General features: G+C 36.3%; 1 protein-coding gene across 2 annotated transcripts in view; it reads right to left on the reverse strand.

Moving 5' to 3' along the window:
- The window catches only part of LOC150108046 (uncharacterized), a 342334-nt gene that overhangs the window by 271368 nt on the left and 49718 nt on the right, over positions 1 to 21248 (reverse strand). For both annotated transcript variants that reach the window (XM_090390587.1, XM_090390586.1), the window contains exon 2: positions 6776 to 6882. In XM_090390587.1, the coding sequence (XP_090246713.1) occupies positions 6776 to 6882 (107 nt within the window). The remainder of the gene's footprint in view (positions 1 to 6775; positions 6883 to 21248) is intronic.

Raw genomic sequence — 21248 nt, forward strand, 5'->3', positions numbered from 1 at the left:
ATTGGTCTATAAGCTGCATAAGATGGGATTAGATAGCAGATTAGTTAGATGGATTGAAGATTGGCTTTCTGAAAGATACCAGCAAGTTGTGTATGATGGAGTAGTGTCTCAGAAAAGGAAGGTGGCCCGTGACATGCCTCAGGGTTCTTTTCTTGGATTCCTACTGTTTAACTTATTTGTTAATGATATTTCATGTGGATTGACTGGGGATTTTCAAATGCTTGCCAATGATACAAAGTTAGGTAGAATTACCAGGAGTAGTGCTGATGTTAATTCTTTACAGGAATATTTGAATAGACTTTTAGCTTGGACAAATGAGTGGGGTTGCAGTTTTCATATTAATAAACGCAAGGTGTTAAACTTTGAGATACAGAGATATAAGGCTATGTACTATCGGTGGAGCTGTATTTCAGGAAGAGGATGAGAATCGGAATCTTAGAGTGATGGTAGGTGAACTAAAGTTCCGAGGACACATTACAAGTGCTGCAAAGACTGCACATTGTATTGCTGCTGTGATAAAAAGTAAATTGACATGTAGGGATAGGGCATTAGTCAGAGACCACATATGGGGTATTGTGCTCAGATTTCATCGCCTAATTTTCATTGTGATGTGAAAACATTAAAGAGGATCCAAAGATGAATGATCAAAACGATATCAGGACTTTGGAGTGTTGGTTATGAAGCACGTTTAAGGGAATATGGATTACAGAGGTTGGCAAATAGGTAAAAAAGAAGAGATATGAGTTAAGGAATTAATTAAGGGATTCTATCAGATTAATACAGAAGGAATTATAAAAGAGTGGATGTTAAAATGGGTAGAATGAGAAGTCATTCCTGGAAGTTGTATAATGATATAGTGAAGAAGTGTGTGAGGAGTAGATTTTTTATGTGGAGAGTGTTAGTGAGTGGAATGCATTGCTAGAGTGCAATGTGAAATGTAGGTAGTATAAATAACTTCAAAGCTCATTATGTTGTTGGTAAACTGGGCCTTCCACGATGAGTCTGTTGACTCCATGGAAGTTACCAAAGCAATACCATATATTCTGGCATATAAGTCGACTTTTCAGCATTGGAAAAAAGTACTAAATTTTTTAGGCGACTTATACGATGGGTCAAAAATTGATTGCTTTCCAAGAAAAAACTAGTACGTATCATACTCTGTTAAATTTATTAGCAATATACAAAAAGGATAAATAAGTAAAAATATTTCAACTTATATCAAATTTATTTACAGAAAAAATTATTTACATGTTATATAATTATTTATTTACAAAAGAAAATAGGTAGGTAACTACATAATTAAAATTTAATTTTCACTGTCTGAATATATGAAAAGTTCATTGTACTCTGGTTCTGCAATTTCTTCCGGTATATCATCATATAAATTGTATTCGTTTTCTCCATCAGATTTAGCATCAATTTCGTCATCATTGTAAACAAAATCATCTTCCGAGCCATCTAATTTGTTAGATATAGCACATTTTTTAAAAGATTTTATTACTGTATCTGGTTTTATTTCATCCCATGCTTTCGCTACCCATTCACGCAAAGTTACCAAAGATGCATGTCGCATTTGTCCTCCTTTTGTGTAACTTTTCTCTCCCTCTTGCATCCACGCATTCCACTGTTTTCATAAACTGTCTTAAATGGCTGGTTTATACAAACATCCAATGGTCGCACTAGTGAAGTTAACCCACTTGGAATCACTGCCATATTGATATTATTCTCTCTTAATAAAGATTTTGTGCACTCCGTTAAATGGGATTTGAACATGTCCCACACTAAAAGGCTGTTTGGATTTTTTAATGCACCTTTTTGTGTATTCCAAATATTTTTTATCTACAGATTAACTCCTGCTTTGTCCATCCAACCATTCTCATGAACATGGACAAAAACGGTTCTTGGAATTTTGATGTTTGGCATTGTTTTTCTTTTAAAAATTATCATAGATTTTAATTTAGTACCATTAGCTATACAAGCAAGTACAACTGTTAAACGGCTTTTTTCATGTCCAGTTGTTTTTAAAGAAATAGTTTTACTTCCTTTCAATTCTACTGTTCTATTCCCGATCATGTCAAACACAATTGGAGTTTCATCCATATTTCCAATTTGAAATATTTTTAATTATAAATTAAAAAAAAGCAATTTATAATTGCTTTTTTTTAGCAATTATAAATCTTTGAAAACTTAATAACCTATCCAAATCCTTTGGCAGCTTCTGTGCGATTTTCGTTTTTAGTCGAAGCACTAAATTTTTCCTTTCCATAAACTGGCTACACCAACTCACTGTAGCTTTGAAGTTTTCGTTGTCCTTTTTATTTGCTTTGCCCCACTTCAAAGCAAATAAACGAATATTATTTCTCGTTATAATGAGTCCATGTTGGCGATTTTCTCGAACCCAATCCGCAACATTATTTTCCAGAATAGGCCACATACAAATTTTCCAGTTTTCATATTTTTGATAGCTAGTTTCATCTCCTCTCTGAGGATAGGAGGTCTATTTTCCTATGTTTTTCTCAAATATTCATTATCTCATATATCTGAATTTTTCCTCAGAGGATTCTTTCCATCTTTCTAAAATTTCTTTATTTGGTTAGGATGTGCTCACCTTTATCTTCTATGTTGTAGGATTTTTTTTTTCTTTATTTCCTTAAAACTATTAGAGAGCGCTTTGATTTTTGAATGTTTTTTTTTTTTTTTGATTTTCGAGTCCCATATGTATAGTAATATCTGCTTGATCTCCTCACATATTTTATTGATGTGTTTCTTTATCTTTCCTGCAAGATTTCTTTATTGTCTTACTGATTTCTTTGTAATAAATTTCTATTGCTTTCATCTATGGTAACTATGGTATATTATGGTATCTTGTTTTTCAATATGGTATCTATTTATTTATGGTACAATATGGTATCTATTTTAACTATCGTAACATTGATTGGAAGGAGGAGAGGACACATGGGAGGAAGGAATTGGATTTTATGCAGTTATTAAGAGATAACTACCTGAGACAGCATGTAATGGAATATACTAGGGGTTCGAGAGTGCTTGACGTAGTAATTGCATCTGAGAATTTGACTGTAATGAATATGACCATGTTGCCACTAATTGGTGAGAGTGATCATAATGTCGTGACCTGGGAGATGGCTAAGAGCACATGTGGAATTACCGGGCTAGTAAGTATGACAAGCTTAGGAGATTGGTTCAGTGCCATGGCATGTAAAACTGCAAGGGCTGGAGGTTGATAGTGCATGGGAAGCGGTAAAGGAGCGTTTGAAGGAGGTAATGGCTGACTGTATACCTAGAGTCCGGATAGTAAATCAAGTAGGGGTTAAATGGATGAATAACACCATTAAGCTTGAGCTGCAAAAAAAGAAACAACTGTGGAGGGAATTTAAGCAGAAAAGTGACCTGCAGGCTAATGAACAGTATAAAGCACAGGCCAGAAAGGTAACGAGTGTGGTAAGAAAAGCAAAAGCAGATTATGAAAGGAAATTAGCCATGCAAGCTAAAGAGAATCCCAAACAGTTTTTTCGATATGCTGCAAGTAAAAGAAAAAATGTATACGGCAGAATGATTTTAAGGAATGCCGATGGTAGGGAGGTAACTGAATCAGTTGATATGGTGGAATTACTGAGCAAGCACTTTGCAAGTGTATATCATCCAGGTGGTGATATTGCAGGAATGAAGGAACCAATAGCTTATACAGGAATTGAGGTGAATGAGATGGAGGTGAATAGTATATTGCAAAACCTCAATGTCAATTCATCTGTGGAATTGGATGGTATACCAGCTCGTGTCATATGAGAAGCGGCTAAAGAATTGTCAGTGCCTTTGACCATTTTGTTTAATTTGAGTCTTGGGTCTGGGTTAGTCCCAAGGGGATGGAAAGAGGGGAAAATAATAGTTCCATTACATAAAGGAAGCTCCAAGACTACTGTTGCAAATTACCGACTGATCAGCATATCAGGAGTCGTCAAGGTTTTGGAGAAAGTAGTCAAGAGAAAAATACAGGAATGGACAGATGAAAATGGGATACTGTATAGGGGACAGCATAGTTTTGTGAAGGGTAGATCATGCCTCACTAACTTGCTTACGTTTTATAACACAGTGACGGCTGAACTGGATAAAGGTAATGGGCATACAGTGATACTGCTGGACCTTGCTAAGGCCTTTGACAGGATACCGCATGGAATTTTAATCAGTAAACTGCAGCATATGGGTATGGATATAGGGTTGGTGAGATGGATAGGAGGGTGGTTGATGGAGAGATATCAGAGAATAGTTTATTCACGGATAGAGTCCAAAAGATGACCTGTGACTAGTGGTGTGCCGCAGGGTTCTGTTCTTTGACCACTACTATTTAATTTGTTCATTAACGATATAGGAAAGGATCTGAGAGGAACTGTTCATTTGTTTGCTGATGATGCAAAGTTGGGTAGAGCAATAGTGAATGTGAATGTTTGCCCATAATAGGCCAAGTAATAGTGAATGCACATGATGTCAAAATTTTGCAGGATGATTTGGATAGATTGGAGGACTGGGGTAAGGAGAATGGATGTCAATTTAATGTGGCAAAGTGTAAGGTTATGCATATTGGGGTGAAAAGATTAGCAGCAGTATACCACATTGGTGGAACTGTACTCCAGAAGATTAACGAGGCCAGGGATTTGGGAATGTTGGTGGATAGGGAGTTAAAGTTTAGGGGGCACATTGCAAAAGTGGATAAATCAGCTCATCAAATCACTTGGTTACTGAAGAATACTTTGACGAGCAGAGACAAGCAAGTTATTGTTCCTCTGTATCAAGCTTGATAAGACCCCATCTTGACTACTGTGCCCAGATCTGGGCACCAGGGTTTCTTCTTAATGGGGTGGAGAGGATCCAGAGGTGAGTGACCAAGATGATAGCAGGTCTATGGAATGAACCTTATGAGAACAGGTTGAAGATTTGTGGGTTGCAGAAATTGGTTGATAGGCAGAAAAGGATCAGAAAAAAGAAAGGAAAAGGCGAGCGGATCAGAGCGGATCCGCTCGCCTAAGGATAAACTTCGCCCTTTAGCACACCCAGGAGTGTATGAAGTTCCGTGTGACTGTGACTTGGCCTATTATGGGCAAACAGGAAGATCAGTGAACATCTGCCTGGAAGAACATGAAAGATACATTCGCTACTATTACTATGGCAAGTCGGGACTAGCAGACCATGCTTTGGACACTCCTTCACACAGGATTAGATGGAGGAAAACGAATGTGCTATTTAGGAGTCGTTATAGATCTGAAAGATTATTTTTTGAGTCAGCAATGGCTTTGAAGAATTCTCCCAACCTTAACAAATATGGTTGCATTAATTTGCCGAAAATTTGGGAGACGGTTGTCCTAAGAAAAACTCCTGGATAACTGCTGTTTTTTTTTTTTTTTTCGTTAGAGGGGGCGCCAAAAAATAGGACTTTAGATCTTTTGTTTTTTGCAATTATACTGTTTCACTCACTCACTCTCGCGTTTACAAGTGTGTTTACAACTCTGATGATGCTGAGTTGAAAATCAGCGAAATATAAGCGTTAATAAAACATCTTTGTTGATAAAAGTGTTTGTGGTGTTGTTAATACCGTGAAAAATAAGTCATGAATAACCATCAACACCTAAGTTTATCTGTTAGAATAATAATAATCTGTCATTTCCCCAGATCTGATTTCTTTCCTGTGGTTGATCAAATCAGGTGTTTCTCTTGAAAGAGTCTTATTCATTTTCTTTCTACTTGTTTCTGGGATAACCTTGACCTGGTTGTTGATCAGCAGTTGGTAATCTGATATACAGTGTGGCCCAGGACAAGTCTTTCAGTTTTGTATCATAGTTTTTCATCTGTTTCTCATCATTATATAGTCTATTTGATTTCTAAATCTGTCTCCAGGGGACTGCCAAATGTAGTCTTCCCTATTGTGAATAAAATGTGTTCACAATAGGCAGTTCATTCTCAATGCAAAAATCTATTAGTTTTTTGCTTCTCTGATTTCTAATACCAAGTTCACACCACCCATAAACTCTTCTGTCATCATTTCTATATCCAACCTTAGCATTTACGTCTTCTTGGAGTACCACAATATCCTGGTTTGGCATTCCTCTGAAGGCTCTATTTAATTCATTGTGGAAGTCAGTGGTATCCTCATCAGTTTTATATGTAGTAACATAAATCTGAAAAAAGGTTAGCAGTAGAGATTTTGTGTTAATCCTTAAGATCATAATTCTATTGCTCATAAAGTTGACACCAAGTACAGCTTTTGCCTTGTTGCTATCAACCATCACAGCTACTCTAATGTAGTTAGATTCTTGCAAACCAGAGAAAGGTTATTCCTGGAGTATATCTAACTTTCCTGTGTGCAGGAGACCACATCCAGGTTCTTATGCTTAATATTTTCCTAAGAGAGTTTTCTAACAAATAGTTTCTCAACAGTTCACTTAACTGAGGATGCACGTTCCTTTTCCCTCTGTGCAGAGAGTTGCTTGCCATCTTGGTAGCTGCCCAGTATATTTGGGAGACACCATATATCATACATTTGGGCTCTCATGAAATTGATATGAACTGAATATATTTTATATAAATATCTATGATAATATAATATTATATTATCATATTATATAATAATATGAATAATAACACACTCGTTTCTACCATAGTAATGCATTATTTGTGTTACTGATATTCAGAGATCTCTTTACAAATATCTTTTGTTTTTTGCTACATTATGATATTTAGAAGGAATTCCAAATAAAATAAAAATTACCAGAATTTACAAGACTTGGTGGTGTTGGTGTTTCTGAAATTTCGGAACAGTCTCCTGATATCAGACAACATGGTTCTTCTTCTTCTTCCAGTACTTCTGGTTTTGTACTTAAATAAATAATAATGACCTATTAATGACTACACATTCTGTGATCATAAAGTAAAGCTGTCATAAAAAGTTAACATTCAAAAAAATCTTAAATTTCATTTTTAAAAGTTATATAGCATAAAGATTGTAAAATTATATCTCAAATCCACTATTTGTTTTGCTATAAAAAAAAAATTAGCTGCAAGTAAAGTTTCAAATGGAAAATTATATTTTTTGCATGTGAATATTAGACTAAATGCAATCTTTCTGTTATTTTTGTTATAATATTCTTCACTCCATCTCTGGCAAATTCATAGAGAGATCAGCAGTGGTTTCTGACAAGCTGGAGACAGAGCCAGTGCTTCTCTAGAACCAATTGTTAAATTTCTAAACTTTTTGAGGACTAGTTAAAATACAGTATATAATATTACTCATAATGCATTTTATAAACTTAAATAGAATTCCCAAGATCTGATATAAGTCATAGGTTTGATATTTTTATGGTCTGTAAAGATAATACATAATATTATTAATAATACATAATTAAAAGTTAGTCAAGTCTATAGTGAAGGGGAAATTTCAATATATTTTCACCATCAGATGAAATTGTAGGGCCTCCCTACAATTTCATTGTACAAACTACTTCTGAACCATCAACTTCATTACAATAACCTTGCATGTACTTGAAAATAAAATGCCTCCATAGTGCAATTGGAAGAATAATGATACATTGTGCAACTCAATTGAAAAGATATGAATTTGATTCTCGTAATGATGAAAGGAATCATTATATGTGAATCATTATGAGGAACATTATACGGAATCACCAATAATTTATAGACAGAATATACTATTGGTGGTGATGATCGATGGTAGATGATATTGTGGATGGTAGTGTCATGTAGCTGGAAGATTAAGTAAGGGAGACGGTGAGTTATAGAGGAGTAGTGTGCTCTCCCATGAATAATCCTTGAGCTGCTTGGAGGTGTCAAGTAATAATAATAATACATAAATAAATAAAAAATTATGAATTTCCTTAGTGTTAAAATAGCACAACTGAGTTATTTAAAAACAAATATCACACTTCATTCGGGTCATCTCAGAAGCTAGAGTGTGGTTAACAAGGATGTTCAGATTGCATTATTTGGTGTGAGAGGCATAAAAGTGGAACAAGTAACTAGAAATTTTGTCTGTTACTTTGAATATAGTGATTGAGCTGTTTTGAAGTCGCAAGTTGAGTTTGTTTATTTCTAGAAAAATATCTAATAAATATGCAAGACTTTGAAGCCAATCACTATCATGAAACTTTGGAGCAAGACAAAAATGATGGTCTTCAAAAAAAACCTGGACTTCATGTCTAAGTTTAAACAGCCATGCAAGTATTTACCATGAGATAGCCACCTTACCTCCATATGCAAAATAATGTGCTGTGAAGCCTGTTCATTTCTTTACACAGTGCTTTAAACAATCTGGAGTATCGTGGTTGTGACTTAATAACATTTACAACTTTTACAGCCTCATCAAAAACGTCTTTCAGTTCACTAGGAACAGGCTTGGATGCAAGAGTTTGTCTATGAATGCAGCAGTGACTCCATGGTAGATGGGGAGATACTTCTTTAACTCAGTCACATAGGCCTATAAAACAACCTGACATAGACTTAGCTCAGTCAGTGCATACACCACAAAAATTCAACCAACTAATATCCATTTCAATGAAATAACCATCGATCACATTAAAATTATCTTCATCTGTGGTATGCTCTGTCAATGGGTAACAAAGCAACAAGTTTCTTCAATTTCATTTTCTGTCAAGTACCTCGTGATGACGAGCAAAATAGATAAATCAACAACATCTACACTTTCATCAACCTCGATGGAAAAGAATTTACTTTTTTTTTAATTCTATCTACTACTGCAGCTTCAACATCGTCAGACATATTCTGAATTCTTCGAGACATTGTATTGTTTGAAAAAGAGATAGTATTGATTTTGCGGACATGTTCTTCACCAAACATACAAAACACGGCATCCTTAATACAAGGAGAAATTAAATCTTCAACTAAATGTTTACCACATTTAGCTATGCGATAAGCAATACGGTAGGAAGCCTCAACTGCATATTCATTGTCTTTCTTTCCTGACATCATGTATGAAGTTACATGATGCTTTTCTAAGTGCTGAAAATAATGTATTTCTTTGTTTTTATACATAGGATGTTTAGTTTCTAAATGTCGCATGAGTAGAGAGGGTTTCATGCAGCCGTTGGATAATACTTCCCCACACACACAACACACAAAGGGTTAGGACAATCATCATCATCATCCCCTACAAATGAAAACCCACATTTAATATACTCTTCACAGTATTTCCTTTTCTTTTGTGTAGTACCTGAGGCATGTGCCTTTTTACTATATCCTGGTGTGGGTGTACTCGTAGCTGCGGACATGTGTTGAGAAGTACTTGGCGATGGGTTATAAACCACATCAAGTTTGGGTTTTTTAACCCAAACTTGATGTGGATTATAACCACATTAAGTTTGATGTGGTTATAATCAATATAACCACTGATCCATAATTGACATGCTTAAAAATCACTGACAATAATAACTGAAACTATGTTAAATATTAAATAAAAAAAACAACTTGAAAAGAATCACAATTAAAGACAACGCACTTATTTCTACTCAGTCAATAACTGAACTGATCAAACAGTCTGGCTACAGATGTATTTATATTTTTGGAGAAGATCTAGAAATGTCGCAAATAGAAGTCAGTGGAAGGTTCGTTATCACAAAAGGTCATTTCTTAGTAACACGTGATTGTTCTGGAAAGGAGGATGGGTGACAAAAGTGATGCATGAACTGTGCATAATAATTGGTAGAAGAGTGGTTTGGGGGAGGAGTTCATAGCCACACTCTCACCAATCATCATTTGCTAATGTGAGCTAGTTTTGAAATGTTTCCATTAGTGGTGATTCAAACTTAACATTTATTGTTCCATAACTAACATTTTGCATTTTGTTTACTTTGCTTGTTTTTCCGCCATTACTGATTATTTTTCATGTATCCCTGAACGGCCCAGCACGTACCCGAAGGGGTACACGTGCCACCGGTTGGGAACCGATAAACTAGACAGGTGGGCAAATGAATGGAGGTATCGGTTTAATGCAGCAAAATGTAAGGTCTTGAGGTTTGAGACAGATCAATGGGATGCTGCCTACTCTATTAGAGGAGCTATACTGGAGGAAGTAGGGAAGACAAGAGATCTCGTGTTGATGATTGATAGAAACCTGAAATTCAGGGAACATATTGCAAAGGTGGTGAAGGTAACACAGAGGATTGCTGCAATAATGAGAAGGATGCTGACCTGCAGAGATAAAAGAGTTATCATTCTGTTGTATAAGACCCTGATCAGACCACACTTAGACTACTGTTCTCAGATTTGGTTCCCAGGATTTGAAGGGGATAAATTAACTGTGGAAAGGGTACAAAGGCAGATAACAAAGACAGTTTCAGTAATTGTACAATGTTAGTTATGAGGATTGGCTGAGGGAATGTGGACTGCAGAGTTTGGTGAATAGAAAAAGGAGAGGTCATATGATTGAGACTTTTAAACTATTGAGAGGCAGTTACAGGGTAGACATTGGGAAGTTGTTTCGCTTGGTGGAACAGCAGGAAGGAGCAATGACAAGGGGCCATCCCTGAAAATTACGAAAGGAAGCTGTAACTGGGTGAGGAGTGGTTTCTTTGAATGGAGGGTGGTTGAATCGTGGAATGCATTGCCTGAGAGAGAGTGGTGAGAGCAAGAATGGTCAATGAGTTCAAGGAGTGGTATGATAGACTTTGTGTTTCCTAAGAAGGACCTCTCATGATGAGTCTCTTAACTCCATGGAGGCCTGAATAATAATAATAATAATAATAATAATAATAATAATAATAATAATAATAATAAACTGACACACCATTTATTTGTTCATCTGTCCGGCTTATTCTAATCCTCCTGAAGGGCTACTGCATCTGCACTATCATTAATAACTCTTCCCAGCATCACAACATCTGCAAAACAACTGAATATCCCCCCTACAATCCATTGATATGAAGTGTCATGGATATGAAGGTTAAACAATACAGGTCCCAATACTGCGTACTGTGGAATCCCACTAACCTTCTGCTTTGATACTGCTCCCCTCATACACAACTCTCTGATATCTATCAGATGGCCAATTTCCAATCTAATTCATTAACACCTGATATCTAAAATCCATGTGCTGTAACTGAAATATTAGCTTATCATGTGGCACCCTGTCACATGCCTTTGTAAAATCCAAAGAAAATTACAGTATATACCTCTTTCTCATCAACTGCTCTTGTTGCTTTATGATAAAAGGCATGGTTACCATTTGAGTACTAAAACCAGAGTTCTCCTTAACTAAATCCATGCCGACCCTTACAGATAACATTATCCTCGTCTGCCCAATGCTGTATACAATCTTTCACTAATTTCTCCAAAATCTTAATGACTGCAGGAGAAATAGAAACTGGTCTATAGTTTAACAAGTCCATTCTACCACCACTCTTGTGCAATGCCATTATCTTACCTTTCTTCTATTTCTTGGGTACCTTTCCCATAGCTAGACTGTCATTAAAATACCAAGTCAACTGAGCTATCAGTTTCTTAGCATATTCTCTTAAAACATATGGCAAAATCCTACCAGTCCCATTGCCTTAATGTCATCCAGAGTACTTAGTATTTGAAACACATTCTCCTCATGCATGTCTAAACCTTGAACCCTCCTCATCCTTCTAGTAATAAAACCCACATTTCCAGGATAAAACATTCCATTAAAGTGATTGTTAAACAATTCCACTATATCTTCTGCATGTCACCCAGAGTAATTCTCCAAAAACTGGAGTATTTTACTCCAGTTTTTGACTAACAATGTTATTCTTCCACAATCATTTCTCCTCCTACTAGACACATAACAAAAGAATTCCTTCTAATCTCTTCTCATATTCAAATTTGGCTTCCTTTACCATGCTAGTCACATTCCTGGCTAGAGTCTTATATTCCTTATGCAACTGATCTCCACCCTTCTCCTTATACTTTTTTCCATAACCACTTTTTCATCTGCATTTCTTGTTTAATATCATTAGTCATTCACTTTACATTGACTCTTGTTCTCTTTTTCCCTTGAGATATATGAACTACCATTGCTGCTGATAAATATTTCTTCACTAATTCCCATGCACTGATGATATCTCGGCCTGTCACTTTTCCATCCATTGAAATGCCCCAAGCTGATTTCTAAGATTATTATAATTGCGTGCCTTTTTATTCCATATAAATTCTATTCTCCTTGATACCGTTCTGTATGTCTATTCATCCCTGTTCCAAGTCAATACTACGTGGTCATTCTCCCCAACTGGAGACAGGGATGATCATTTCAGTTACAATTAAATCCTCTGATGCTATGACCAAATCCAACACTCTTGAGTCCAACAACACATGTTTCTGTTCCTTCTACTACATGTTGTCTAAGATATTTTTCCCCCAAGAATTCCAGAAATTCCAATCTCTCACTACTAAATGCTGTTTCCTCTGCAAAATTTATAATGCTGTAGTTAAAATCTACCATAATGATTACTCATTTTGCACTTGCCAAACTTAACTACCTAAACTCTTTCTTTTAAGGTTACACAGTGATCAGCATTCATATTTATGAATTTAGGGACAAAACACACGTGTTGAAAAGATTATTTTACTGATTAATAATAAAAAACTACCTAAACATTTCCTTCTCTTCACCCTCTATATTCTCTGGTTTATAGCAACATCTCACTAAATATCCTATCCTGCCCACCTTCACCTCACACCATATACTCTCAAAACTATTAGTTCCATTTCCCTCCAAATCCTCTGATCGAAGAGGACACACTCATCACTTATCATAAGCAATACTCCACCATCGCATTTGCTGTTCTTATCCTGCTAAAATATGATGTATCCTCCTACTTTTATTCCTGTCAGTATATCATCTTCTGTCAACTATATTTCACTGATCCCAATAATCTTTGAACTGGTTGATGCTATCAGTGCCACAATTTCATCTCCTTTATTCTTAATAATCCTGGCATTTGTATAGAGATATATCAATGCATTGTCAGTATTACTATATCCATTATTATTCCCACCAAACATCATCTGACTCCATTACACCATGACTTTCCCCATCTCCCTCAGTGACTAGTCCCACAAGATGCCACCCCTACTTCCATCCACCCAGACAATCCTAGTTTCCCTGCACTAATACTCTCACTTTCCCCAAGAAAATGCTCTCCAGATGCCTTTTTCATTTCTCATTCAAATACAGTCTGTCTCATGCATACAGCTCCCTTATATCCCTAAATGTACTCCAAGCATCCACATAATCCAAGCCTATATCTTGACCCATTCTTGCTCTTATGCCATTCATTATTGATAGTTTCCTCCTCAACTCTTCGTTATCATATCTGATAATACCCAGTGGTGGGATTCAGCTGGGTCGCACCGGTTCGGCAGAACCGATACCTAATTTTGTTGAGTTTGGCAAACCGGTTGTTAAAATGGCACTTGTAATCAGGGTTCTCTTTAAGGTGAGTGCCTTGGCAGCTGCCTAATGTGGAAATCAGAAATTTACATTCCTTACTCTTTTAATGTTCGTCTGCACAATAGCGTATTCTAAACGCCTGTAGTAATGTTCATTCCATCCGTAGGTGAAAAAAATTAGACGGAACTATGCTTGTAATATTTATTTATTCATTTCATAAAACTCGTTATACCTTTGATGAAATACTACATTTTTATTCCCTCACGTTTGTTACTTCAGTAAACAAACATATAACGTAATTTCAAGATAGGAATAAATTACAATTTCTCACTTTTTTTGGAGCCAGATTACTGGAATATTGAAGAAGTACTAGTTCCATGGAAAGCAGCTGAAGAAAAATTGCTCGTATTTAATGACATTTTTATTACCAAATTGATATTAACGATTATCGAGATTTCGTGGAAAACGTTTTAAAAAATTCCCAGAATTATGCAATTCCTGAAAGTGTTCAAAGAGCTAAAAATATTGTCAGAACAATTGCTGTAAGTTCAGAAGAAGAGGAAAGGGGTTTTTCAAAGATGAACATAATATGTTCAGAGAAGAGAAGGCGCCTAACTGTTTCTAATATATCAAACACAATGACTATTAGTCTAATCAGCCTATCTCTAAAGGAATGGGATCCTATTCCTACAGTGAAAAGATGGTTAAGGATAAATCACACAGTCGATGATGCTCAGACAAAAGCAAAGAAAATTGCAAGTGAGAACACCAGTCAAGAAACAATATGGAAATATCTTAAATAACAGTTTTATTGTTTTTTGTCAAGTATTATTTAATATTTTTTCATTAATATTTTAAAACTCTTTCTTACAACATAATATAGTTTTCTTCTTCTTATTATTATTATTTTACACCTCCAGGGAGTTCAAGACTCATCGAGGGAGGACACCTACTCTACAACTCTCTGCCTCCACCACTCAACCTCATCATCTACACCAATGCCATCTACTGTCCACCACCACCACCACAAGTACTTTCACAGACACAATCACAAACATCCATGCCCACAGCAGGATTCAAACCCACAGCCTTTTGGCTGGAGAGCGGATATGCTAACCACTCGGCCAACCAGATCGACAATATCTTTTATGTGTACCTCTTTTATCGTTCTTATTTAAGTATTAAATAAGTATTAAATTTATACTTAAAACGGTCATTAGGGCAATGAACTGGTTGTTAAATTATTTGAATCCCACCACTGGTAATACCATATCTGGGATGGATGCTGATAGTGCATGGGAAAGTACATATTACAGAAACTTAACGTGAATACATATATGGGATTAGATGGTATACCAGCTCCAGTTTTATGAGTAGGTGCTAGGAATGGCAGTTCCTTTGACCCTGTTGTTTAATCTAAGTCTTAGCTCTGGATTATTCCCAAGGGGTGGAAAGAGGGGAAAATAGTTCCATTGCATAAAGGGGGGGGACTCCAAGACTTAAGTAGCAAATTGTCAACCAATCAGAATATCAGGAGTCACTGGAGAAGTTGGTCAAGTACAAAATACATGAATGAATAGACAAAAATGGGATACTATATTGGGGACAACATGGTTTTGTGATGAGTAGGTCATGCCTCTAACTTGCTCACATTTTATAATACATTGACAGCTGAGATGGATAAACATAATGGGTTTACAGTGATACTACTAACTTTGCAAAGGCTTTTGACAGGATACTACATGGAATTCTAATTAATGAATTGCAGCACATGAGAATGGATCCTCTTATCACTTATGATAAGTGATATGAGGATTGATACCAGACTGTAGTTTATTCAGGAGAAGGTGTGCCACAGACCTCTGTTCTTGGGCCACTATTATTTAATTTATACATTAACGATATAGGAAAGGATCTGAGAAGAACTATTCAGTTGTTTGCTGATAATGCAAAACTGGGTAGAAGCAACAGTTAATAAAGATGATGTGAAAATTTTGCAGGATGATTTGACTAGTAGTTTGGACAAAGGAGAATGGATGTCAATTTAATGTATGATGTGTAAGGTTATGCATTTTCAGATGAAAAGATTACCAACTGTGCACCATACTGATGGAACTGTACTCCAAGATATTGATGAAGCCAAAGATTTGGGGGGGGGGGGTTAGTGGATAGGAAGTTAAAATTTAGAAGGCATATTGTAACTCATTGGATTACTGAAGAATAGCAGACAAGCAGAGACATGCAGGTCATTATACCTCTTTATAGAGCCTTGGTAAGCAGCCCACATCTTGACTACTGTACACAGATCTGGTCACCTGGGTTTCTTGGAGATGAGAAGGAGGTGGAGAGGATCCAGAGGCAAGTGACCAAGATGGTAGCAGATCTATGGAATGAATCTTATGAGAACAGGTTGAAAATTTGTGAATTACAGAAATTGATTGACAGGCAAAAAAAGGATGATGTGATTGAGCTATACAAATTACTAACAAATTACTGAAGGGTTTTTACAAAATTAATACAGAGGAAAAATTTCAGAATAGGTCTGGTAATGAGAGGACTAGGGACTATCTTTGGAACCTGAGCTAGAGTGTAGTTAACAAGAATATCAGGACTAGATTTTTTTGCTTGAAGAGTGGTGAATGAGTGGAAGAAATTGCCAGAGTCTGTTGTGGATGCTATGCCTGTGAATGAGTTCAAAGCAAAGTATGATAGATATCTACTGAGCAAATGTTGGATAGTGCTTGGCATGATATTTAGGGCCTCCCTCGATGCGTCTATGGACTCCATGGAGTTGCCCATAATAATAATAATAATATGCCTACTATCTTCCATCTCATACTCTTCTGCTTTACAACTTGAAGCAGAAATCTCAAATCTCTTTCTTCCTGATTCACACTACCTTTCTGGTTATTTGTACCCACCATCACAATGATCTTAACCACACTTTCACCTTGCTTAATAGACATAGTCACACTTTCTAAGTGTGAGAGTGGGGGTGGGGAGGATAAGAGTAATGTTGAACAGCAATAGGAAGGATTACAGAAAGCTATCAGTTCAAGAATGAGAAGTGTTTAGAATATTAAGTAACTTTGATGTTAATAAGACTGTAGGACTAAATGGGATATCACCACATATATTACAGGAATATGCAAAAGAGCTGAAAATGCCCTTGACTTGGTTGTTCGAGAGAAGTCTAACAACAGGAACAGTTCCAGAAGAGTAGAAAGAAAGAGAAATGGTGCCACTGCATAAGGGAGAATCCAAGTCAGTAGTGTCAAACTATAGGCCGGTGCTTATATCATGTGTAGTGGTGAAAGCATTAGATAGGCTGGTTAGAGACAGAATACAGATCTGGATTGAGGAGAATAGAAATTTTTCAAGAGAGCAGCATGGGTCTGTTAAGGAGAGATCATGTTGTATTAACTTGGTTATATTTTATAATAGAGTGACTAGTGCATTGGAGAGGCTGTGTTAAAGTTTTTGATTGGGTGCTGCATGAAAAACTACTGTTAAAATTGAGCAGGATGGGGATGGATAGTCATTTGGTAGCTTGGTTACAGGGGCGGTTGACTGATGGGTGCCAACGAGTTGTATATGGAGATGCAGTGTTCTGAGAAAGGAAAGTGATGAGTGGAATGTCACAGGGCTCTGTATAACCTTATAAATTGGAAAGGCTTCAGTTCAAATCCACTCTATTATGCCAAGAAACTTTATTGTTTCTTTGCAGTCTTTCATCAGAAAGTGAATCAGCCAGTAACATATGGAAGTGGAGAGTTGTTTCCTCCAAGAAACCTGGGTTTTTTCCTCCTACAGAACAGGGAAACTGACAGCAGAACACATACAGTAATTCCAAACAATTATAACCATATCAGGCTTCCTGTAAGTAAGGCATTAGCCTTTTACCATGAAAGGAAAGTTATCTACCACTTAAGGATTTAATTAGCATTTTCTTCATCTAGGGGAAAGATATGCTTTTGAAACAGCAAACTCTCCTGGTGAAGTGCTTGAACACCGTTTGGAGAAACAGCCTGCATCATAGCAAGCAGAATTGGTTTAGCTGGTAGAAGTTAGATGCTGTGCATCACTAATCCATTAGTGAGTTTCATTTTAATGCCACTCTACACCTTGAATTTGTAGTCAAAATTTTATTACTATATATAAAAATGATGAAACAAAAACATAATCTTATCTTTCCCTTAATGTGTTAAGCTCAATGTCCTATCAATGCCACTTAATTTACACAAAACCCCATTAATGCTCTGATTTACCTTGGAAAAGCAACACCGAAGATGATGAAATTTCTGATCCATATTGCATAAATGGTTGAATGGAGAGCATCTCTAATTTTCAACCAGCAGCTTGTGCATTCAAATGTTACTGTAAGCTCTCTCAATGTGCAGCCACCAACACCATCACCCTGCTTATTGTAGGCTTGAAAAGTCTCTAGAACAGTATTCCCAATCTTTTTCCACTTGTGTACCCCTTTTAAAAATTGTCATACTTCGGACATATTATGCGAGCAAATGATGGTCTGGAGAAGATGATGATGCTTGCTAAAGTTGATGGAAGCAGGAGAAGAAGAAGACCAAGAATTAGATGGGTGGATGGAGTTAAAGAAGCAACTGGAGTGCGCTTGGAGGTTCTGAAAGACATGGTCAGGGACAGATCGGAATGGAGAGTGTATGTTCGTGGAGTCGCCAGGAGTCGGAAATGACTCGATGGAACATAACACACACACCCCTTTTAAACCCATTTCTATAAATTGTACCCCTTGTTTTTAAAATAGCTGTTTTTTAAATACTGACACTTTTGTTCAGTGCCTATCTTAATGTAAAATGGTTTAATTTATTTGTTTTTCTGCCATTACTGATTACTTTTTTGTGTACCCCTGAACAGCCCAGCACATACCCCAGTTGAGAACCAATGCTCTAGAGCTTGTTTTTTTTCTAGACAACTAAACCCCAATTCTATTTTATAAATGTAATATAGATTTTTTTTACTACTTTAGGCAGAATTATTACTAAAAATAATAATTATGAATAAAATTATAAATAGTGGTATCCCAATTCGAGGCGGTCCAGGTAGCCAAATGGATAGTGTCTCCTATCCCCCAACCAATAGAATGTTATGCACAAACGTGCAATTTTACATCTCTAAAGTAGAGAGAGAGTTCCAATCCTTATTTAATCTTTAACCTACCAACGATACTAGTGGGCAATGGATTTGCAATCTTTCATGGATGGATTCCCATTAACAAAAAAGTTTCAGATAGTCACTGCAGCAAATGAATCAACCTATTGGTGATATAATCACAACTTTTATGTTCCAGCAATGCAATTGCAGGTGAGGCCTCTTAGCAGAGGCAGATCAGGTCGAGAGGGGGGGGGGGGGTGCGGTCTCAAAGGGATCCCTGAGCATAGACTTTTCAAAATGTAGAAATTATTTTTTTTTTAATTTTTGACTATTCCTATTTACAATTCATCAGGACAAAGAACTTTCTCTGTCTTAAAAAAGGTAAAAAAAAACTACCCAAGTAAGATGTCAGAAGAAGGTTTAAAAGTATGTATATGGAACAAGAAGTATTAAATAACATCGATACTTCAAAAATAATTGATGAATTTGCTAGAGAAAAATTGAAGGAAGTTTATTTAACATTTCACTCCAACTCAAATATATATCTATCTTTTTTTCTTAAAATATTTTATTATTTTGTTGTAATTTTAATTTTTATATTTTTGTATATATATTTATGCCTGGTGTTATAAAGAAAAATTTATTGCAATGCTTTGAAATAAAAATATTAAATCACATATTATGCATGTTAAATTTTTGTTATAGTGAAGCCCTAGTTATGTTTGTAGTATATACATATATAAATACTTTTTTTAGGGCCCATAAATTTTACCGCCAGGGGGCCAAGCAGCTTTAATCTGCAACTTCCTCTTAGATCTTTAAATAGACTTCTTTCCAGTTGCCTCATGGTTATCGACACCTTCATGAGCTTATTAAGCACTTATTTCTCTCCATATGCAAAAAACCACGACAGTTACCTGTATTTCATACTGAGATGTGCATCCCTCGATGAATTCTTGGAGGTCACTTAATAGTAATAATAATAATAATGTTTATGCCTGAACCAGTACATTCTGAAGAACACTAGCCGAAGATAACTGAATTTCGTGGCTTAACACATAGTTGTCCACACGGCAGTGGTGTAGCTAGAGCTTTTGCCGCCCGGTACGATCCCTGAGTTTGCCGCCCCTCTCAATGCACACCAAAAATACTACAAAAAGTCAAAACGACGTATAGGGACATTAATTAAAACACTATGTTCATTTTTGAAGTAAAACTTTAATTTCAACATTCTAAAATGTTATTTTTCTTGCTTTTCTGTTAGCAAAATCGTCGATGACATTGTCGAAGTCTATTTCATTAGTAATGTAGGAAATTCTTAATCAATTTTATTTAGAAAAACTCCTCTCACAACTAGCAACACTTACAGCAATTGTGAGGAAAATTCGCTTTAGTATTACAATAGTTGGAACTGAGTTCTTGAGACTGTATTTTAGAATTAACTGCAAAAGTTCAAAAAGGTTCAAAGTTCCGCCCGGAGCAGACCGTTCCCCCCCCCCTCTAGCTACGCCTCTGCCACGCGGTTAGCTGCGTGGCTATGCGCTTCGAAACCATATGCCTGGGAAAGGAGTGTCCTGGGTTCGATTCACGTCGCTGACGTGAGGAGCTTAAGGATCTTTCTCAGACATAGCCAAGTTAGCCAGTCTTGGGCATGGACTGACTGCAGGGTTTTTCTCCCTAGTTGATCTGGGGTTTTTCCTCCCGCAAGCAGGCAAACCGGTCATGTGAACACACGCGTCTACAGACATAGGACACACCTTATCCTGGGGACGGGTAATGATAGCCCAGTAACAGGCCACTAGGCCTAATAAGTGAAGGGAAGAAGAACACATAGTTAAACATCACTAATAATTTAATTCAAAAGATAGAGCCAATAAACTTATCTGAAAATTATTAGACGATCTCAATTTAATATTTAATTTTTGGTCATCTGCAACTGTTACGAAACTTGTATCGAACCTTCACAAAGTTATAAATGCTCTAATATATTTTCTTATTCTGTTGATGAGGCTATGTCGTAGCCACTACGTCTTAGGTTTCTTTTCAGATATGAAAATCTGACAACCCTATAAATGAAGCAATATCCCCCCCCCCCCCCATCATCAACACTTTCAAGTGACTGGTGAAGAAGTGCTTAAAAAATTAAAAAAATCCCAGCTCTGTTGAGATTAAAATGCAGCCAGAAACAGCGAAAATAAAATACAATAAAATAAAAATTCCAAAATATTCGCAAATCCCTCCAGAAAAATTCACAATGAGTCCTCTCTTTCCCCAAACAAAAGCATATTATCAAAGTAACTCCCATGGTTGATCCCTTCCTCCTCACAGCAGTGCGGAGAAAATTCTTACGCAACTGCATGTAGTTATTTGTGAACCCATATGGTTTCAGATCCTGTAAAATAAATTGAAAACATCTGGCAAACATTTCAGAGATTTAAAACATTCCGCATATTTCGGAAGTATGTCACAAAAGGTAGCATTAAAAATATTTACAAAATGCTGTTGGATTTTTTTTATTCTTTTTACGTCGCACCTCAGTAGCGTGTACTGACCTTGTGCAAAATATAATGATTTCTTGATTCGTCCAGGCCGCAAAACATTAATTTGGATCTTTGCCAGCCCTTACAACTACGTCTCTTTAAACTAAACTAGACAATGTTCTGTATAT

Source organism: Typopeltis vanoorti, chromosome 3 (assembly GCF_054136105.1).
Source record: "Typopeltis vanoorti isolate ZY-2024b chromosome 3, IOZ_Tvanoo_1.0, whole genome shotgun sequence".
Taxonomy (NCBI): domain Eukaryota; kingdom Metazoa; phylum Arthropoda; class Arachnida; order Uropygi; family Thelyphonidae; genus Typopeltis; species Typopeltis vanoorti.